The sequence below is a fragment of the Archocentrus centrarchus genome, chromosome 15 (genome assembly GCF_007364275.1).
Source record: "Archocentrus centrarchus isolate MPI-CPG fArcCen1 chromosome 15, fArcCen1, whole genome shotgun sequence".
NCBI lineage: Eukaryota > Metazoa > Chordata > Actinopteri > Cichliformes > Cichlidae > Archocentrus > Archocentrus centrarchus.
In genome coordinates, this window is record NC_044360.1 from 9,797,524 (window position 1) to 9,821,320 (window position 23,797).

At 39.6% G+C, this 23,797-nt stretch overlaps 1 protein-coding gene across 5 annotated transcripts in view; it reads right to left on the reverse strand.

The window, feature by feature from the left end:
- The window catches only part of ccdc88ab (coiled-coil domain containing 88Ab), a 67,545-nt gene extending 51,079 nt beyond the window's left edge, over nucleotides 1-16,466 (reverse strand). For all 5 annotated transcript variants that reach the window (XM_030747815.1, XM_030747816.1, XM_030747814.1 and 2 more), the window contains exons 1-3: nucleotides 15,799-16,466; nucleotides 15,602-15,702; nucleotides 4,817-4,925 (exon numbers count right to left, since the gene is read on the reverse strand). In XM_030747815.1, the coding sequence (XP_030603675.1) occupies nucleotides 4,817-4,925; nucleotides 15,602-15,702; nucleotides 15,799-15,861 (273 nt within the window). In that variant the 5' untranslated portion in view covers nucleotides 15,862-16,466. The remainder of the gene's footprint in view (nucleotides 1-4,816; nucleotides 4,926-15,601; nucleotides 15,703-15,798) is intronic.
- Between the last annotated feature and the right edge of the window lie 7,331 nt (nucleotides 16,467-23,797).

Genomic DNA, 23,797 nt, shown 5'->3' on the forward strand with positions numbered 1-23,797 from the left:
CCTGGATTACAAATTCAAACACTGAATGCTTTTGTTTTTTTAAAAAAAACAGCAAAGGAAAAAATGTGCCCAGGAGTGTGAAAATATTCTCAAGCGATCTCTAGCCGACAGATCACCATTAAACACGCAACGAAGGCCTGATAACCTATCGTGTATTGGTCTGCAAATAACCTTGCAGAGCTTTGGGGCTAGGCACATTCTGCATCAATGGTGTCCTCTGTTACCCTTTGAACAGTCAAAACAGAGCTCCCAGCCTTTACACCACACCCCAAACCAAAGCAGAGGCAAACAGGGGACAAAAGTGCTCTTATTTTTAAAAGTAACGTCTAAAGCTTGAAGGATAGAAGAAAAAATGTTGCTGTGTACTAAACAGTAAAGCAAATAAGTTTTAAATAAGTTTCCATTTCTTTGGTTTTTACATTTTTTATGAAAAACTATTTTTAAAAAACAAACATTCCTAATTGGCGAAAAATTTAGGTTCTGTTCCATCTGTTTGAATGATTAGGTTTGATTTTGAATGACACCAGACTGTCTGAGCCAGACTTGCATAAACCAGGAAAAAGGGATTCACTTAGCAAGCTTTGAGAAAAGCCAGTAAAAGCACAAGGACTTTAGTTCAGCTGGCTGAGGCTCCATATTACATCCCACTTAAGAATGCCAAACCAAGGCCACTAAATGAAAAAGAGGCATGACCTATATTTGGACTGACCATCCGCGCAACGGAAAAATCACTGGCCTCTGTACCAGGAAAGTTGATATTCCACTCAAAAGCAATGTAATAATTACTAGAATGAAAATACCCCACACACACCAGCTTACTTGCAGAAAATATGCTACTGCAATCATCATCTGCTTCTTTGGAACATTAATAATGCATGTTAAATTCATATGGACAATCACACACATGCTTACAGCTGTTCAACCTTGATCTGTTCACCAGATTCTAAAATCAAAGCCTGAAGCCTGTCTAGACATCAACCTCCTCCTACAGAATCTACTTTACCAGAACAATAACAGAGACTTTGAACACAATGACACACACAAATATGACACGCCGTTGACAGACAAACTTTATACTCAAGCTCAGCCCGAGAGAGGTCATCTTTGAAATGAAAACCATTATTACTGAATTTCTTGTTTGCCAGCTCCTTTCTCACAGCCTCTGCACACACACTCCTAGGATTGCATCTCCTACAGGCAAAGGAGTGAGGAAATGGACAAAGGAAAGTCCCAACATCTGCCTTCAATGGTTCAACAAAGATTATGAATTGCATTTCTCTTGACACATGAAGATTATTTGGTCGATCAGCAAGGGCTCAAATGTAATAAAGTCTCTCTCTCCTTCTTCCTCCTAGACATGAACTATAACGCTTACACAGAAGACACCATAGTCATCAGGGCATGGGTGTTTAAAAAGCTTCTCTGCATTGCCTCGAGTTCATGTTGCTGAATTACTCCGAGTTCCTCCTATGCTCCATTGCACAGACTCAAAGATTGAAATCAATTTATTTAATCACAGAACGCAACCAGCCATGCCGCATCCCCATCCAAAGTGCTGAGTAGTACGGTACATCTAAAAGCTGCTAAGACCATTAGCCTAAGACCTGGAAGGTGTCTTCTTTCATGCGTCCTTGGAAATGTGAAACAAGTAGAGAGGAAAACAGCCACTCAAAGTCATTTTCATCCTCACTGCTCCAGTAGGAGTTGGCCTGGTGCACAAACTGTGCATGTGTGCAAATATAAACTTTGCACACAAAATAAGGAAATTTGTGTTTTGTTGATTATTTCTGTGTTGTAACAGTGTTTCTTGGCAATGAATCTTATACTGTTGGAAAGTGTATTCCCTCTTAAATGGTGCCATATTTGTAAGGAAAATGCATTTGTGGAAAATATGCTGAAAAACAATGTATTTATTAACTGCTACCCAGTCTATGAACAGCACTTCAGGGGGGAACCAGCATGTTCAGCAAGTATGAATGTTTAATCTTTAACCCATTGTTTAATTTAAAATCCAATGCGCTTTACTATGTACAAAAAATGTACATACACTGATTAGCTATGGCAACACAAGACTCTACAAATTTATACCACAGCCTTGCTGTTTTTGTCCAAACAAATGGAGAATTTGTCTCTCAGGTTTTACAACTGCACACATGGCCTCATAGACATTTAAGTTTTGTTTCTTTTAGGCTGCAAATCAACTAAACGCATAAAAAGTCAGTTAAATCTCTTAAAGGTCATCATTGGGGCAGTCAGACACAGAACAAGGACAGCAGGGAACTATGAGGGATTTAAGCCTGTAGGTGGTCTCTGTGAGTCTGAGCCTGGAGACACAAGTGGCTGAACAATAGCGTGACTGGGAGGTCAACAGACCACCACCCATACAAACAGGGATGATTAATCAAACGCCATGGAGGTACAAGAGTTTCACTGTTGCCTTACAATGTTCTCGTAAAGCTAAAGACCACACAGATTACACCACCAGTTTACCTACATTATGTTCAGCAAGGTCTTAAACTGAGTTTGTATTTTATTAGTGCAACAAATCATCCCATACAAGGAGTATCAATACTTTAATCATTTCAAAAAAAAAGCTACATTTTCCTTTTAATTTATATAAATAAGTACAAGCATATGCTGTATTTATGTACTGGAAAAGAAATTACCACTTAAAACCTTACTGAAAATGTAATTTTTTTTTTTTTTTAAATCTACCTCCCAGAAGATGAGGCTATTACTGAAGCCCAACTCCAGGATGTTAAAAATACAGGCTAGATCCCATCACCTCCAGTAAATGTCATTAACCCTTCCTGTCATCTCATCATTGATCGACTCTGCTGGTCATTACTTAATCCTAAGAGGAAACTGACAAACACTGACTCTGTGGCATAATTTGGCAAGTCATTTGAAGCTGCCTAATGGAGCTTTTGTAGGTTTATCTGCACAATATGCTGATTGTTTAAATAAGATGACCAGGAGAGATTAACAAGATGTTTAGGATTAAGGCAACCCTCATGTAACAAAGTAACTGACCAATCAGTGACACTGTCAAAGATACACTTATGATGAATTTTTTTTCCCTTTTTAAAAAAAAAAAAAAAAAAAAAAAAAAAAAAAAAGGCCACAACCCATGGATACAAGCCACAATCCTAAACCTGAAGTGTGGTAATTTGTGCGTATCGGCATGACTGCGCCGCCATAGCGGCACTCCTGAACTCACCGCACTGTCACAAAAAGCATGCTGGCTCATGTTCAATTCTTGGTTATCATAAACACAGTTGCAGCAACAATGTGAATCATATTCTCAATGCTTGAATTTGCCAACCTTGCAGGTTTCACAATACATATGCATAACAGTTACAAACAATGAGGAGCAGACACTGAGGAACGCTGTCGAAGAGCATGCTAAAAACTACACAACTCTAACAGCAAAAGCTGCTGTGAGGCAACTAATGAATAAAGGTTGGACAATAAATCAAACACTGTCTAGCAAAGATTACAAAAATAAACAGTTTTCAGAACATTCAGCCAAATGAATGTCGTTGAAGACTAGAAAGCAGGGTGAAACTGATAGTTTTATAGAAAGGCTGATCAGTGTGTACTGCCCTTATAAATACAGGAATTTTAGCTCAAATTAAACAACATCCACTGTTGAAAAAAGTCACTAAATGCAGTGTTTTTAAAAACACTGAAACAGTACCTTTAATTACTGATAATTTCTTATGTTAAAAAAAAAAAAAAAAAAAAAAAAAAATCAAGCAAACCTACCTCATCTTAACACCTGACATTTCAAAATGTTTTGTGTTGTGCAAATCAACCACGTATCATCCCATATATGCAAGCAGTCAAGAGATTATCCAGGGGTGAGTATGTACAAATATATCAGCCCAATATTAGTCAGATTTACAGCCTGCCAACTGTGATCAGTTCACCAAATATGCACTGCAGTATTTGGTTAGGTATTTACTAAGTGTGAGCCTTTATTTATTGATATGATTAACAGCAGTAATTGTAGATGTACAAATATGATTTACTGTGGTGTGAACGGAAACTAAAACATTTAAGGCCCTGATGAGCTGATAACATCCTGAGCACTAAATTTCATTACATATGACTCGCTGTGCTTATATCAACTTCATATCTCTGACTAAAGCTTTTAAGAGTATCTTTTGGGCTATAAGGTAGTTTTGCTCTTTTTTTCTAGGGCATCTACAAACAGAATGAATACATATCAGGATGTCCACCCTATTAAATTTTCCCTCTCTTGGATGATGATCTCTAAAGTTAGGATCATTGTTCAAAAGGGAAATGGTGCACAAGCAGATTTGATGTAAAAATCAAAACATACATAGAGATTTAGATTAGACAAATAACCACATTACTGTTTTACATTCCTGACGTCTCTTTAAATTTACTGGGCCACGTTAGACATCTGGATGGAGGCTTGATACCACATCACTCACGTACACATCTGCAAATATATCTCTGTTTATACAGCCAAGTCTTCATGTGGCATGAGCTTGTGTGGACCCATTTAATTCTGTGTGTATGGTGAGCTCAAACATATGGGTATGTTAACTGAAATTTTTCCAGTGTAAGTGGTAAATGTGATAAAAGCCCTCCATTTGAATGAAGCCACCTCCAGCTTTAAGCATAAAGAAGCATGGTGCATGTATGAAGACCAAAGCTCAAGGGATTTTGATCATTATCAGTAAATCCACACCATTGTATGCAATAACTGCAATAAACAGCTCCTAATAATCACATCAAAGTGGACACTTTCAACTTTTGATCAAGCAAAGTAGTAAAATCTTACCTGATAGTAGGATTTAATCTGCCTGATGAGAATAGACAGGTTCTGGATGCGCAGCGTGGGGTCATTGTTCACTTTCTTGTTGGTCCGCTGCACTGTGGCCTTGGGATTTCTGTTAGAGAAATGGAATAGTGTTATTCCATAATCATTGGTTGTAGCAAAGATAAATATCAGGTGAAGATTTCATCGTTTGTTTCCAAGAATGCCACTGCATCATTGCTTTATGTAATACAATGGGTCTGTGTTTGAAAAAAACATAAGCTGCACTGTGACAGCGGGTCCCTGTTTAAATAAACCGAGTGCCATAACCATGTTGAAAGAAACCACAATCACAATAAAAGTCAGAGACGCATAAAACTGCCCTTTCAATCTGATGGCACCAGGGTTTCAGACAGACAGTCTCCAGGCTGCAAAAGAAATTACTAAAATTAAAACAAAAAGTTCTTTTTGAAGCATTTAAATATTTGGGCTATACCAGTGGTTCTCAAACTGTGGGGCAAGTCACTCCAATCCGAATCTGTCAACTGACAGCGTGAAGCAAACGTGATGTTATATCAATTTACAGGGAAAATGAACAAACAAGAGCTGGCTTTTACTTGACTAACATTCAACGTGATTCCTTTTTTTTTTTTGTTAATGATTGATAACTGTGGGGAGTGGGGAGTAAACTTTATTTGGCTTTGAACCGGGGATGCCAGGAAACATTTGAGAACCACTACGCTACACTGAGGGGGTTATAGATCATCAGTGCTCTGACATTTAACCGTGATCATTGCCTTCATGCTGCCTGCAGAGTGAAGAGGCTGTATGACCTCAGTAAGTGTTGCCTAAGGGATGTTAAACGGACCATGCATGACAACTTAGGTTATCACGGGTGTCAACATGTTTTAAGGAGCCTCAGACATTCTACATTCACACAGAACCACGTCCCATAGTGACTGCTAACAATCCAAACTACTACTTGCATATTTTTGAACATTACCAAACCTAATCTCAAACAATTATGTCTATCCATCCATCCAATTTCTTCCACTTATCCTTCGTTAAATAAAACAGACAATTTCTTGGCAATTTGTACCTCTCTTTGGAAAGTTTGATATGCTAACTATTTGTCGAGTTCATGGTCTGTATCACTTAATGGGTAATATTTTCCCAGGTTTGAAGTGTAAAGTTCTTTGATGGCATGAGTAGCACTGAATGGAAAAAAAAGTTCAAATAGCTAGAGATTAAACAGATTTATAATATACAAGACTTGGTGGTTTTAATGTGATATCTGTTGATCCCCGAAGGGAAATTCCAGTTTCCTTGAGTCACAGAACTGAGGCGGTAACAAAACAGCAACCCTTGAGCAAATAGTTAGATGAAAGTATTAACACAGTTGTTGATGCTATATACTGTACATCTGCACAGGGCTGTAAGATTTGTTTTTAGGTCTAAAACACTTAAACTCTTTTCATACAGTTTATTTGTTCTGCTGAATCAGTCTCTCCTAGCTACATAGCTTTAGATTGACAGCATTTCCTTCAGTAACCCCACTAGTAGTTATCCAACTACCAGGCAGACCGCGCAGTAAAAGTCCTTATTGTTTTTATCATGTATGATAAGATTAGATATTTTGCCATTTACTTTCTGAAGTCTCAGTGTGCTAGCCGCCCATTTAAACATACAGTCCTGTGAAAAACTGAATACATCCCATTATTCAACAAGTTGTAGAACCACCTTTACCTTTTTTGCCTTTAACTTGAATTATCATTTTCAGTATGACTATCAGTCCCTCACATTGTTACAGATGGAAGTTTAGCCCACTCTTCTTTATAGCATTGCTTCAGTTCATTCAGTTGCGGTTGGCAGGCTTTCCTTTATGCACAGTTCATTTGCTAGTTTGCTTAGGATCACTGTCCAAATTCATGACCCAGTTTGGGCCAAGATTTAGCTGTTGGACAGATGGCCTCACATTTGACTCGAGAATACTTTGGTATACAGAGGAATTCATGGTCAACTCAATGACTGTAAGCTGGCCCAGGACGAGTGACTGCAAAACAAGCCCAATTCACCACCCCTCCACTACCACGCTTAACAGGTGGTATGAGGTGTTCGTGTTGATATGCTGTGTTTGGTTGTCTCCAAATGTAGTGCTGGCCAAAAATCTCCACTTTGGTCTCATCTGTTAAAAGGACACTGTTCCAGTAGTCTTATCATTTGTTCAGATGCAACTTTACAAACCTAAGCCATGCGGCCATGTTCTTTTTAGAGACAAGGGGCTTTCCTCTGGCAACCCTTCTAAACGAGCTATACTTGTTGAGTCTTTTTCTAATTGAACTGTCATGAATTTTAATATTTAACATGCTAACTGAGACATGTAGCTCCTGAGATGTAAGGGGTTTGTTGGGGTTTTTTTTTCCAGTTTCTGTGGATATCAGTCTGGAAAGCCTGTGACATTGTGTTATCACACAACTCAATAATCCAGATAACCAAATTGCCAAAAATTCTGCTTTTATAAAGATGGCCACACTTGGTGCAGCACATTTTGATGACCTCTCATTCTCTGAGTTCATGTGTTGACACAAATAAAACAAGTAATTAAGTCATGGTATTTTCCTTGGTACCAAAAATAAAAAAACAAAAAAATAAAAAACACTACTCATGCTCTTGCACTCACAGCCTTACATCACCAATGCTAGAGAGCAGCTCTTTATCATGACAGGCACTTTAAACCTCAAAGCATGCATGCTCCATGAGCTATATATCAGGGTCAACATGGCTGCCTGCCCCTTGAGAAGGAGGAAGGAGGATCCTGGGTGCTTATGAATGTATGCATGCATGCATGCATGCATGCAGTGTGAAACATGTGTCATCACGCATGTGTGTGCATGACAGCTTCTGAAACATCCCAGAATAGCAAAGGCATGTCTCTCTCTGTACAACTCATACCGTATTTTGCGGACCATAAATTTAAGGATTTTAAGTGCGCCTTATAGTCCAAAAAATACAGTAACTTAAGCCTGATAAATCACAAAAGCGATGTTTAAAGACTATTTTCCTCAAGAACACTCAGCTTATTGGATGCTTGTAGCCACAGGAGACAGTGGCATTTCTAATCATTTTACCATTGTGAAATTGTTTTTGTACAGGGTACCATTAAATATACTTCTAACAGAAACCAAATGAAGCATACGCAAAAATATAAACACTCCAATTTCTCAATTTAGACCAATTTATGTGTTTATAATAAAAAAAATTTTAAAAAACATGCAGTCAGATTACAATATAGCTTTAGTAGCTTAACCCTAACACAAAATTGAATTAAGTACAATAGGTAGTATGGTAAAGAAAGAAATGCAGAATCCCTGGTTTTATATGGGAAGTCTGTCTCTTAAATGGCTGCAGTGTGGATGTGTTAATTAGGCTTTTCAACAGTCTCCACCCTGAAACACACACACACACACACACACTTATGCAAATCAAAAGGACAGAGGGCTCTTTTTAATACTGGTCTAAATGAAGTCACGTGACCCTGCCATCTCTCCCCTCCACATGCACACACAGCCCTTTTCCGAACTCCATAGTAGGGGGTCTATTTAACCCATTAATTAAAAAGCACAGAGGAAGCTGTAATCCTATCAGGGCGAGGAGGGTGATGTGGTGAATGAGGTGTGTGAGAAAGACTTAGAGAAAAGAGAGAAAAAAAAAAATCCTATTCATGCATTCCATCATTATCATGACAGTCAGCTGAGAACATGGCGACCACAACGCCATGATGGCAACATGCACTCCACCGCTCATTTCTCTTGCATCATCTCAGATGCTATAAGCATGAGATGGGCTGACACCCCCGTGGATCAGCAGGCGGTTAAATACAGGGGCTTAAAATGGTAACAGCCATTTAAAAAAAGAAAAGAAACAAATCCAACTTATTGCCTCCCCCCTCTTTACCTGCTGATAAAGTAAACCCAAGACTTTAATTAGACAAACAGATTAAGGATCGAGCGGCAAAGCCAGCTCAAGAGGCAGCAACACAGACAACTAGTCAGCCAGACGGCCAGTCAATAAGTCGGTTCATGGGTGCCGTCGATAGGCGCTGCAGCCTTATGCAGAGCCTCAGGCCACTGGGCTTCCTCTTCTCATCTGCCAGCTTTGATTGGCTGGATAGGTTAGGGAGTAGTGTTAACCTATATATGACAGGCTACATTACAGTCAGCATGGGCAGCCAGGCACATGCCCATACACACACCAATGCAGAAGGCGGCCTAAATGCGCACACACACACACACACACAAAGCACAGGCCATATTTGGCCACGTGTTGGAGATGGAGCTTATGATCCGTACTGTCCAAACACAGCAGGGGGGAGTGTGTTTGTGAGAGAGAAGACAAACATACACAGGAGGCCGGTGAAAGAAATCTGGGGGATGAGCTCTTATTAGCGGCCGTGTTGAAGCTGACGGTTTGGTTCAGGATCATTTCAGGGTAGTGTTAAGAATTAAGGCTGTCTCACACCACCCTCAGTTTGTTTGGTTTTTTCCACCCCTCACAGCATAATGAAGCATCAAATCAGCTTTCAAGAAATGTCAGTTTTTAAAAGCAAGGCAAGCATCCAACTCAAGACAAATTTAAACCTTCTTATGTGGCTTGTAGAACTATTAACTAACAGACCAATAGAAAATAATTTCCATCCATCCATTTATTTTCTGCTGTTTAATCTATTCCGCACTGCAGGGCAGCAGTCATGCGTCACCTAGAAGGTATCCTGTTGTGATGTCTGAACCACCACAACTGGCTCCTTTCATTGTGAAGGAGTATAAGCACTACTGTGAGACTCTCCAAAATTGCTGGGCTCTTCCTGAGCCCAGACACTCTTCAGAGGAAGTTCATATTCACCACTTGTATCTGTGATCTGAAGCCTCAATTATACTTTCTGTGTATAATCAAATTTTAAGCATGAGGATGTGCATGTCCACATATCTGCCTGTTTTTGTGTGACCGGGTGGACCGTCCACAGAGATTCTATAGTAAGCACAGTAAGGGAGTAAGTACAGGAGGTAACACGTACTCTTATATATACAAATAATCTCAAACTAGTGAGGAATCAGCCATTATTTCTTAATATGTCACTGCATCATTCTGTTTTTTAATTTGGGCAACAATGCAGATGATATTATTTTACCCCATTAAAATAGTATGACTGCAAAATGCTGGGAACATAGTAACGGCTCTTTTTACTGTTGTGGACTGCATCCTCTTTTCTCATTCTTCACCCCCTCTCATGGAAACTGCAGTGCTCAAACACAGTGAGTTCTCATCACCCCATTTCCTTGTCCTGGTTTTGTATAGAGTCATTTCTCTGTCTTTGTCTTTCTGTTACCACAGGGCCTCTTCCAATCATCCCTGTGTCCATAGGGACTGCAGCTGAACTCATTCCTACCAATCTGAATGAGCGATGCTACGTGATACTGGACTACAACCACAGACAGACTTTACTTAGACGGGCTGCCGAATTATATCAACAGCCAACCAGCAACTTGTTTGAGCATTTACTCCCCCCCCCCCATACATCAGAGAGAACCAAGCCATCCTTGATTGATTTACTTGTAGACAACCTTGTCATCTCTGACTCAGAAACACTGGACTGCAGCTAGCAAAGGGCTGTTCTAACCAGAACCTCCGGGAGTCAAAGCACTGGATCATTAAGGCTGCAGTGCAGAGTAAGGGCTAGTGTCGCTACCTTCCATCCAAGATAGTGAAGGTGGAGTTCTACCGCAGGATGACAGAGAGCGGGTTATATCGCTAAGTTATTTATCTGTCAAAAAGTACTTGGCAAATTAACATTTGCAAAGGAGAAACTTAAAAATCAGATATAATAATTCATTAAAGAAAGACCTCCTTCTAGCCACATCCACTTCCACCACAAATATAAATCTCACTAGTGTATATTCACTTTAATCATTATTCTGCTATGAGTTACTCTTTGGAACAGAAATATTGTACCTGGTGAATGATTAATTTTACTTTGCTGTTAATTCTCACTGTTAAGCTGCTGTTAATGAAACCCAGAGCATAAGTTTTTCATTGAACAGAAGGGATTATATCCCCTGAGCTGCTAAAGCGATAGAAATAAGTAACAGATGGAGGAAATGTTGAGTTTGCATTAACTGCAAATAGCAGCAACAGCAGATTAACAGCTACACTTAATAGAATCAAATATAAAGCTGCTAAAATGGAAATTTGAAATGGTGATAAAAATAACACAAGCATCACTAGATGCATTTTAAAAAATTCAGTATTAAATTGTGATGGGCAGTGGTTTATTCATGGTCAAATGAAAATAAGCATTTCCTTACTCATGCTAAATATGGTGCAGAAGAGAAACTTGAATCTAATACTGTAAGACTCAGCCATTGTAGATGAGATGACTCTCCACTGCTAGACCGGAAAACCCAAAGAAAATCAGCGTTTAAAATTCTACAGTGGTCCCTGTGGGGTTAAACGTCCTTGTTTCTAAGGTTTGGTTTCATATTAACACTGCCTTGTTAAAGTTTTGTCCTCCCAAGGTCACAGCTGCCATTTCCTGCTTGAAATCATTTGCATCCCCCTGCTTGCCCAGCACAGAGAGAACAACATGACAATGATGATTATGAGAGCTGTTAGATCCAAGTCCGACACTTTGATGTTGAAAGATGGATGCCACGCTCCAGCCAGAAGCAGTGGGGGAACCAAGCAGCATGACAGCCTAGCAGCACATTTGCCTGCCTCCATTCTCCAATCCAAGCAGGAATCCCAACTATGTGTGCCGTAACTAGCCCCAGAGAAAGCTAACAAAGACTTCAACATGCTGCTCAAAAGAAAACAGAAGAGTGAAAGGAGAATGGGTGAGAGCGAACGAGAGCTGGAGTGTTGAGGTGTGGACAGAAAAGGAAGTGGAGAGATGAAGATTCCAGCGGGGAGGAGGATGAAGAAAGGATGAAGAAACAGGCAAAGAGCTTAGAATGTAGTATCTGTTTGGTAAGTGATAAAGAAAAGTGATATGAGGAGAAAAAAAAAATAATAAGATGAGGATCTATTGAGATATTTGGCCCTCTGAGACCTACTGTTAGTTATTACATGACTTGCAGTAATCTTACCTGTTCCAGTTTCCTAGAAGCTAAAGCTAGAGCGCAGGGGTGCAGTAACAACCAAAACCCACAAACCATGTCAGTCAGGGTCTGAGTGTGGCTGTGTGTGCACATTATGCACTGAAAACTTAAGTCATGGAATGGTGGAAGGCGCAGTGAGGAGTACATCCTGCGAATGTAACCCTACCCATTGGGTTTTATTAAATGAAGCCTTTCAAATCTGCATTCAGTATTAACTGATCCATTTTCATTCTCTTAATGGTTTCCCTCTTCGGCATGTTTGATAGAAAAAAATAAATGCAGATGAAAATGTTGACAGCTGGTAGTTGCGCTCAATTTTCTCACATTCTCATTCCCATATGCGCACCAATTCAGACAGGTTTACAGACATGCACAGATCTGTCTGAATAATAAACAGAAGTATTGACCCATAGAACATGTGTAACCGCATTCTTTCCATCTCTCACATATGCTTCACTACTCCAGGCTTGTAGGTGCTTCAGTCAAATTAGCAAACTGTCACATTTTTTGGACCAATTTTCTGGTTTAAAGTTGTTTTCACAGCTTCGCAATGCTAGAAATGTTAAAAAAAAAAAAAAAAAAAAACACTGACATCTAGCATGACAAATGTTGTGTACTTAATTTGCATAAACTCATTATTCCCTCAACTGTCTCACTTAAATAACAACAGCCTGTAAAGGACAGACTGACCGTCTGACCGAACAGACCAATGAGCCAGACTTGCCAAGAAAGCAGAGAATTCAACTGGACAGTTGTCACTCTGACAAAAATTTAATTGGCGCCTTCTTGCTGGGCGAGAAAACTAATTGGTTGACAGCGCTATGGAGGCGATGTAATTGGCTAGGTAATGTCAGTCACACGAGGGCAGGGGGAGAGGACAAGGTGCCATCTGGGTGTCTGTCAGCAAACCGTTAGATAATCCTGGGGTCTCTCAGCTCTTTCTGTGCTCTCCCATGCTGTCCTGATGACAACTGCTGCCAGCCGGTCTGCCATGTCTCTTGCTTTGTACTAGATGGAGACATGCACACAGCAACACTAAAGCTTATACTACAACAGCTGATATTGCCAATAAAATATCAATAATTAGGCATGTAAGTAAAGAAATCACAATGTTTATTAATGTTCCATTCTCACATAAATGCATGTTGACTTTCATCCACTAATTTATGCACATTTTGTAGTTTTATTATCTACTCTGGAGAGCATTTTCTTCAAACTGCAGTGTTATCAGTGCTGAATGCTAGTGTGGTTTTTTTTTCTCTAAATGTAAACAGCAGTCACTGGCTGGAGGGTAACACCAGCAGGGGCTTTTTAGTACAGCTGGATCAATTGCACCCAACACTCAGTACAATATGTTTTTAAGCTGTCAGACGAGAGGAGGGAAAGAGAAAAAAAATGTGAGTGTAAGAGTGTTATAGTGAGACCCCTGTTAATTATCACCCACAGTTATTTAGAGAAGTTTCTAAGCTACTTTTAATGAGAGCAGCCAGCAAAGGAGGTATTACTACACACCATGTACGGCTTTCAACCTCATTTATGGTTTTAATACTGAATAAGCTCATGTTACATTAAAAAAAAAAAATAAAAGTGACAATGAAAGTCTCAGCAGCAGCTGCAAAGTTTACAAGCACGAGGTGTAATATACGGTTGAGTTTATGGTATTTCAGATAGCTGAAGTTGACCCGCAGTGCCTTAAAGCAGGACAGGAAGACAAAGAGCAGTCTCACCAACATAAAATCTGACCAATACTGTAGCCCTTTGTGTGGGAGGGTGGCTGAATAAGATGACTACCAACAGCTGCCTCAGTCCAAAACCAAATACGTAGCGAGAAAAAAAAAAAAAACTGCCACAGATACACAAACTCCCACATAGAGACAGAAGCCCTGCAGAAAAGCATGCAGACACACACAAACATAAACACACAGAGCTGACTGTGAATGACTATCCCCAGCATCCTGTCAGGCACTCAGTAAAGCAGTCAGAGTTCATTTTAGTTCTCAACCAGCCACATAAAAGTCCCTTCTGGCTCTTTTTATTTAGTTGCAGACAGAAATCCTACCAAGTACCTGGTCAAACATCTTCATCTTAATATGCAGAACTCAGGAACGGCTCAGCAAACAAGGATGTGAATTTGTCTTCTGCATGTCAAACACTTGCTTTGCCCCTGCAAATCTTCCCTGTTATGTCAAAGGTTTTTCCATCTCTGGCTTTTTGGCAAATCATTTTCTGCCTTCCTCAGTCCTCTAACCCTCCTCCCCCAACCCCAACCCCCCATCTCCTTCCTGTTGCTTTTTCCACTATACTATATCCCATAGGGGGAAAATGCTCTAAAAATACAGCAGAGTTGTTTGAAGAAGCTATGTGTGGAAAAGAAAGACAGCCTTGCCATTTGGAAAATATATCAGTTTGTAGAAATCAAGCATGGGGAAAGAGAGCTCGGATAGTTTAAACCTGAAGACAGGCAGCTTAAACTGATGGGGAGAGCAGCAAGAGGTCGAGGACAGTGGAAGAAGGCAAGACAGGAGGAAGAGGAAACCATCTTGAGACAGGAAACCTTGTGGGGGGTTAATCAGCTCCTCGTGCAATGCAGCTACACATTAATCCTTCTCAAACACTACACACTGGTTACTAATGTAAATCTGTATACAAAAAAAAAAAAATATGCAAAGACAGATCAGAATATCCATACATTTCCCCAGAGCTACTGGTGTGACAAGAAGTTGTCATATTAAAGTGCCACACATAATCTCTTGAGAGGTGAAAATCAATTCCAGTGGGAGGAGGCTGGGTTGAATGGTGCTTAGACAAGCAGGCGGTGGGATAAATGCTGACAGTGTGGAGTGTAGCATTAGCGGAAAATATGAAAAATTGTCCTGCTAGCGGGAAGTGCCAGCCAGGAGCCAGACAAAGGAATGGAAAGCTGTCTTCTGTCATGCTATATATATTAGTAGGTGACTGGAAAGAGACAAATTTAACATGAAATTCCTCAGCCTTATCAAACATCCAACCTCTCCCACTATCAAAGGACCTTCCAACCCATAAGCAAGCCTTCTCTTTCAACAGAAAAAAACAAAACAAAACAAATGTAGGCCTGCTGCACTGCAGTGCAGTCTAAATCCAGATTCTGTGCTGCTATGAGGGAGTCTTCTTAAGGCTACTATTTCTAGTTTAATCTACAGCACAGCAGGAAACGTGAGGCTGCAGCTTCCAGGGGCGGGGTGTCTTCCAGTCTGCTGCAGATGACAGTGTAGGGTGACTTAAAAGAAAACACGCACGCATCTTTGCAGCATGGATGCCTGCAGACAGTCTGCGCGGCTCCAAAGGACCCCTGACAATAACTATCTGCAAAGATTTCTGACCCATCATTGCCCCCAATACAAGGTCCCTTTGTGCATAGCCTACATTCATTTTAAGCGCTGGACAGAGGCTGCAGTTGCTTAATGTGCTCATGTGGGGATGGCCCCACGAAAAGCCCTGAGGGTGAGTATCACTTTGACCTTCCTCCACACCCATAAACCCCGTTTACCGAGCAAAATGCATACATCCAACTGCATAGAATGGATACAATATGCATATTAAAGGTTTAAGATTTAATCCTATAGCCAGTGCAAAAGGAATGGAGGGTAATATTTCTGAATGTGTGTCACAAACAACTTACATCTCAAGCATGATCTCATTCAGGTAAATCCCATCCACTAATTCAATATATTCCGATAATTTGGTGCCGTCGGTCACTGTCGAGTGCCCGACTGTCTTCACCTGAAAAGAGGACAATAGATAATCAATAAAAGAACAGCATGAGGTGATTAATTAGCCAGCCTTAGACTCATCTGAATGGTTAATTACGGATCTTACCCAGCAGACCAGAGGTGTGAGCATGAACTGCTCCAGCAAAGGGGTGAACACCTCGTTTTCCATATTTTCCTGGCGCCGTTTATTTCAGCAGATATGGAATTTCTTGTTTAAAAAAAAAATGCACTCCTTGGGAGAATGGGTTTCTTTAGACTCCGCTCATGTAGTTAATTCAATCAAATCGACGCTCATTGTGGCTACAGGCCACTGAAAGACGTCCGGGCTTTCTTGGGAGATGAAAAAAAAAAAATCGTTAATCCACAATCTTCTAGACACGACCCAGCTGTTTCATATGCCAACGGTGGGGTTCGGCTCCCTCACGGGAAACGCAGGGATTCACATTTTCTGTTAAAACGCCTTAGCTGAAGGTATTCTGTAATCGGTCGCCAGCCGGGTTCGCTGTCTATCTACAAATTAAAGACAGACTCGGAGACCTGCGCCAGGTAAGGTTTTATGCTGAGAAACTGGCAGAAGATCTACGCTGACAGAGAGGAGTCCAAAGCTGAGGGGGGAAATTGCTCCAACACGACTTTATAAAAGAAAATATCCAATACAAGAGGAAATCCAGATGTTCAAGATCCGTAGATTGAAACCGTCGGTTTACTCCTCATATTTATTATAAGGTCATTTCTAGCCACTCACCGGGCTTCCCCTGTCTGCCTCCGTTCAAACGCTGCACACCACTGAGCGCGATAGTTAGGAGGATGACTGGAGGACACGTAGTACCGCCTCCCCTCTCTGCCTCTCGCGTGCATCTCCCTCCGCCTCATCTCATCTGTAGCCCAAGAAAAGTAGGGCACTGATCAAAGCATCTCTTTCTGCTCACTTTTTCACGCTCTCAGTCATGTTTCTTAGAAAACACTTAGTCATCTGTTGGAGTTAAATTGTCATAATAAGTATCAAAGAAGCAATTTATTTTTAAGAAAATAAGTTTGTCTGCACATCCAGTATTTAATTTCTAACACGTTGTGGCATATTTGGTACCGGTTTGCGCTTAGTTAATTCACTCGCATATAAAAATGTTAGGGATCCAGGCATACTCTTTGTCTGCATTTGCAGCATGCAGTACATTTGTTACAGCAAACAAGCAGGCTACTGACACCTGGTGGGTAATGCAAAGACTGTAGGTGCAGTATTTGTCAATCAAGGAAATGACTCTGCTCAAACTAATCAAATTTGCAACTTAGGATTACTTTCATTACGAATTAATATGTCTGTAATTTCATCAGTTGTTTATATAGTTTAATAAATGGTGTTTATTCATTCACCTTTATTTAATCAGGAAGTTCCTTTGAGATCAAATCTCTTTTACAAGGGAGACTTGGCCAAGGTAGCTGCCATACAAACTCAAAACATCCCCAAAATGCTACAAATACAACATAAAATACAAGCTCTACAGCATACACAATATACAAATTAAAATTATATCATGTCCAAGGTAAGTAGTAAGAAAATGCTGCTTTTGCCTGATCTCTCAGTACTCTAGGCACATCATCAAGCAGTCATTTAGTGGAGCCTAGCTGGTAACTGTTGGTACTGTGACGAAGAAGGGTACAAATGTAAACTGGAAGTTTAAGTAGTGTCACTTTATAAACACAAATATACTAAATAATATACTAAATGTACCAGTGCTGTTCTGCAGGTGGTCAGTGATGGCCATTAAATTATAAAGAATGTAATGGTAAGTCAGAGACTTTGCATTTGTAATAAAATATAGAGCTGAACACTAAATCAAGACCCCGTTTCTAATCTTGGACTGTCATCTATTATGATTTCACAACAATCCTGATTAATTGTACACTGGGCCTTGGTGCAGTTCCTCAATTCATCCAGTGTCTGTGCTTTAACTCTCATTTACCTCCCTTTAAGCCAAGTTTCTTCTGATTGGCTAGCCCTGGTGAAAACACAGGATGAATAGCATGTGGAGGGACCTATAATGACCATATTAGGGCCATACTCAAGAGTAGAAAAAAACGATCTGAAATGGAGTAGTTAGAGAAGTCTGAAACCTGAGGCTTCGGCTCATATTACCTGTACATATGTCTGCCTCATTAGTTGAGCATCCACCAACATTAAATTTAACAGAAAAAGTGAAACAGGTCCTCTTTAAACATCGTAAAACTGAAAAATATACATCATGCTCCAGAGTGAGATTATAGTTTCATTAACATTAACATATCAGTAACATCACCTTTATTGGAATTTGTGTTTTTAAAATAACTGAATGATTAATTATTATCAGAACTACAGAATACTAATTTTTGTAGCATTAAGATAATCTCTTACACACACTGTTCAGTTACAGGCTAAATGATTAGTCAAGGTCAGGTTTAGACAGAAAAGTACCTACTACTTTGATAATTACTTAATCATTTGAGTAACTTTATCTAGTCCCAGCATTTCTCTGTATCATACATAAGCTGAAAATCTGATTTTGGAGTGTGGGCTGGATGGAATAAGACACTGATGATGTTAGTTTAGGTTTAGGAAGACTGTGAGTAACTAATCAATAAACTCACTAGCAGCAAAAAATAAAAAAAAATGACTCATGAATAAATTTGTCTGACTGTACTTGGTGAGCTTGTTGAATGAAACTGTGTAGTCATTGCAGCCGCTGGCTGCAGATTAGAAGAAATGCATCCAGTTGTATTAAGCACACAACAGTTCTTTTTAGCTGCATCAGCAGCAAGGTTGCGGCTGAAAGATAAGTCCAGACACCTAATCAACAAATGATGAATGACCCTGATGGTGTGCAGAGGGAGCATGCAGCCAAATAGCCAATTAAAACACAATCACTGGTTTGGGAACCGGGTGGATCTGGATCACCTCCCAGGAACAGGTTAATGAATGAATGAATAGATTATTGTATATATATTCCCCTAAAACTTTCACTCAGCATATTACAGCAGCTGTCTTGGATAAGCAGAGGTTATAATTTGCATTTAGAATAACAGTTGCTGTTGTTGGTGCTTTAGCTTGAGGCTATCCAGTATGAGATCATGACTGGACCTGCTGTCTCTTGTTTCCTGCAGAACATATTTAACTGAGGGGATGTATGCTGGTTAAAGCACAAACTGTAACTGGAAAATACAGTGTTTAAAAAAAGACTATAGTCTGTTACATACACAGAAGATGGCATCTTTATGTGGATATATAATAATTTAAATCAGGCTCTGCTGTTAACAGATGGGCTCTGTGTAGTGTACAACAAAATGCTCATTAGATCTAGTTGTGAGCAGAATCTCACAAATGTTTCAAAATGTTATGTTTGATTGTGTCTTTGCTCATATTTGTACTGTAAAAATGCCACTTGGAGACTTTTCTTTTAAACCAAATGTGCAATTACGCTAGAAATCCCTTCTAGTCCTAGATCCTAGATCTGAAGTGCTAATGCGGTCGCATACCTGTTTTATATTCAAATGTATTTAAGATCTAAGATTTAAAAGTTTGCTGTCCTTGAGCTAAGGAGCATTTTTAGTGGCATAGCTGCATTTTTCTGCATGATGCTTGGAGAACCATGATTTTATGTGGGTAAACATTCAGAAGCATGATCAGTGAGAAGAGCAGATTTAAATAAGTACAGGAAGTTTTTTTTTAATGAAAAATAACTAAATATTGACCAAATTCAGTAGAAAACTTCAATCTTGTTGATCATATTCCTCAGAATTTTAAACTGACTGATAAATGAAGCTCACCAATATTGAGAAAATTGGTTTAATTACCATTATCTTTTCTTAATCGCATTAAAATGAAAAAGGGGATTTGCTTCAGAATCTGTGCAAATCAAATCTTTTCAAATTAAACCCAACTCTTTCATTTGGCAGCCCACACACATTGCTGCTAACCCTGTCACCTCAACCGACAATTAAACACTAACGCAGATAATGAAAACCTTTCATGGTTCATGCAGCGCCTGCTTACTCACACTTTTTTACGCACTCATTTACTGTGTGGGATTAGACCTGTGGAGGATTGGATATTTTGTAAAGCTCAGTGTGTTTGTGATTGTGTGTTTGCATTTATTTCCATTAGAGTAGCTTCATTAACCTCAGACTGAAAAGTGCGCTCCTGGCTGTTTCATTAAAATCTATTATTCATGAGGCTTTTAAGAAGTTTTGTCACAAAGCAGCATCCACCTCCACCTAATGACTCAGTGATTTAACAGCACTTCTCACACACGCTCAGCGATGAAAGCCGGAAAAACTACCCAGTGGAAACCCACCAAATGCTGCAGAGCCACATGGAGACTTCTCCTGTAGCTGGTGTGAATCTAGCCAAGGAATTTTAAAAAAAGTAATAATTATGCTCAAAGACTGCCTGGCAGCTCCTCTCTCAGGAAATTCTCTTTGACGACTGTAGTTTCCTGTTAGTTATTCCACAGGAATTTACAAGACACCACAAACATTTTGATTTGGAGCTGGGCTGATTGCTTGTGGCCTTGAATGCTTGGAATGACGAATGCTGCACAGAATTTCCTCTTTCTTCAAGTAAGATGACATATAATTAGAAAAAAAGGATTATTACTATAGCTAGAAAGTGTAGTTAAGTTTTCACTGATGAGCAGAGTTGAGTATTAAATTCTGGTACAACAGGCCAGATAAATAAAAATGGGCCACCGAATGGAATATTCTGAGTTTATGGTCAACAAACTTGAAAAACATGACACTGCAAACATCAGGATTATGCTAAACTAAATGGAAATCTGGCCTGCATTTTCCATAATTCACATTTACACAATGATTGAGCATGGGACAAAAATCATTAGAAACTACACTCACCGTCCATTTATTAGTTATAACTGTTCAAATGCCAATTGATGCAAATATCATATCAGCCAGGCACAAGGAAGCAATTCAATGCATTTAGAAATGGAGACATGGTCAGAATAACCTGCTGAAGTTCAAACCGAGCATCAGAATGGGGAAGAAAGGTGATTTAAGTGCCTTTGAATGTGGCACGGTTGTTAGCACCATGAGCTGCTCTGAGTATTTAACTCTAGATTTACTGGGATTTTCCCACACAACCTCTAGCGTTTACAGAGAATTGTCCAAAAAAAGAGAAAATATCCAATGAGCGCCAGTTCTCTGGGTGACAATGGCTGGCTGATGCCAGAGGTCAGAGGATAATGGCCAGACTACTTTGAGCTGATAGTAAGGCTGGCAACAATAACTTGTTAAAGAAGTGCATCTCTGAACACACAACACACTGAACCTTGAAGGAGATGGGCTAGAAGAGCACACTGGGTGCCATTCCTGTCAAGAACAGGAAACTTAGGTTACAGTTCACAGGGGCTCATCAAAATTGGACAATAGAAAACTAGAAAAAAGTTATGGTCTGGTGAATCTCAATTTCTACAGTGACATTACAGCAAATTCTGTTGAGTAGAAATCTGGTGTAAACATCATGAAAAAAAGTTATCCATCCTGCCTTGTATCACTTGTGTTGATGTAAAGGTGTAGGGGATATTCTCTTGGCACACTTTGGACCCCTCAGTACCAACTGAACATCATTTAAACTTCAGAGCCTATCTGAGTATTGTTGCTGACCCTGTCCATCACTTTATGACCACAGAGTATCACCTCCTAATGGCTGCTTCCAGCAGGATAACATGACATGTCACAAAGTTCAAATAATCACCAGAACACAATCCATTAGAGCACCTCTGGGATGTGGTGGAAGGGGAAATTCACATCCTGGATGTACAGCCACCAAATCTGAAGCAACTGTGTGATGCTAGAATGTCAACATGGACCAAAATGTATGAGAGCTGTTCCAGCGCATATCTACAAGGAATTAAGACAATTCAGAGGGCAAAAGGGGGGTCTAACCTGATGCTAGAAGGTGTACTTAATAAAGTTTCCAGTGAGTGTTTATAGTTATCATTCATTTTCAGAATCAATTTAATGGTAATCTGCTGAGTAGTACCACTAAAAGTTAAACAAGTGTATTTGTATTTATTCCCTGTTTTGTGTCTTTGTTGTCAGATGTAGGGAAGTAAGATAGAGCCTGTTTCTATAAATGTGTGAGAATAAAGAGAATGTTTCCCCCCATTTTGTTATATGGGTATCATTAACATATCTCCATTTGATTTTTGTCAATGATAAATACTAATATACACAGCACCCCTAAAGGTTAAAAAAACACACCAGCATATCTAGCAGAGGGATACTGTAAATGTAATTCTTGTATTGTTGATAAAGTTTCTTTTATTTGGTCAAGTGGACTTTTTTCAAACCATATCAAGTATATTAAGGCATTTTGGATAAGGGTATTAAGCCACAGGAATGTGCGCATATAAAACACATATAAAACATATCATGATGGGAACAACAGCACAAAATGCATGTTTCACAATATTACTTCAGCCTTTCTAGATTAAGTAATTCAAAGATTTGACCTATATCATTATAGTGGAGGTCACTCTGGGCATCTTCTCTTTCTCTGTCTCATCATTCCACAGGAAATCAATGCCAAGTGCTCAAATCTCCAATTTGAATGATTAAGAGCCCTGTGGCACAGTCAAAAGCCTAATTGGATAACATTATATTCATAAAGATGAGTGGCTCCCAACCCTTTGCATAATGCGAATATGTTGTAAGATGCTAATGCATGTTATAGCTGTGAGAAATAAAGTATTTTTATTTTATTGAGACATTGAAGTATCACTACTGTATATCATCATATGTAGTAGTTTAATTTTTAAACTTTTGGATTTGTATTAGTTGGTTTTGCTACTTTATCTGAATAATTTACCCCACCACAGGCACAGCACAATCTGATGTTCTCATGATGAGCTTTAATGACTGCCCATAATAGGCTTGAGATCAAAAAGTATTCAGCTCTATGCGGTCCTGGCCCTGAAGCTTTATATCACATGTGTGTTTGAGAGGCTTTTGAACTCAATAGTACTGCAGGGAACCATTATTTAGGAAATCGGGATTAAAATGTAATTGAAAAAAGTTTAGTTACATTTTATCACATAAAAACAAATAAACACTGATTTTGCTGATTTAGATAGTAAGATGGAGATAAGAGGAATTGATCCCTGTAGGGAAGCTCAAAGCCTGTCCTAGACTTTGAGCTTCCCTAGGTCTCCATGTGCTGCAGAGGGCAGCACATGGAGACCTACTCTTGCTGTAAAACAGAGCCTTTGTCTTGGAGCACAGTAATGGGAGAATTCATCTAGCATGTTTATAATAGTTATAGAAATGAGAGTTCCTGAAAGTACCAGTGCAAGGACTGAAAGAACAACAGTGTTAGCCACTAACAACATCGAGCTGAACACTTCCTAATGCATGCCCTTGTAACTGTTTTTAACCTTTTTTTTTTTTTTAATTAAAACTGTTGTTCACCATCTTCATTTATCTCTGAAACTAGTCGGTGAGATGCTGAGTCAAACTTTGGTTTGACTGATCGCATCAGCATCTTGTGTATGTGTCACGCAGAGACTTTTCCCGGTCTTCTGTGAATCATCATTCATATCCAGTAAACACACACACACACACACAAGTGTGTTTTGCTATCTTTGTGGGGAATTTCCATTGACTTCCATTCATTTCTACAGCCTAAACCTAACCTTTACCCTTTTCCTAACCCTAACCATCACATACCTAACCCTAACCCTAACCTAAACTCAATTCATACCTTAGCCCTAACTCTGACCCCTGACCCAAAAACAGGGTTTCCCCTTGTGGGGACAAGGTTCCAGTCCCCACAAGGAGCAATTGGTCCCCACAACGTAGTATATGTCAGGAAAATTGTCCCCACAAGGTATTATAAACATACGCACACACACACACACACACACACACACACACACACACACACACAGAGAGAGAGAGAGAGAGAGAGGTTTTCTAATCTGCATCCAATCAATAAATTGATCCAAAAAGGACTCAAAGTGCCTTATACGACATGCTTCGTTCATCTATATTCATACAAGCACTTCTTTCTACAGCTAAGTGCTTTCTATCTAACATTCACACTTCAACGGTTGGAGAGC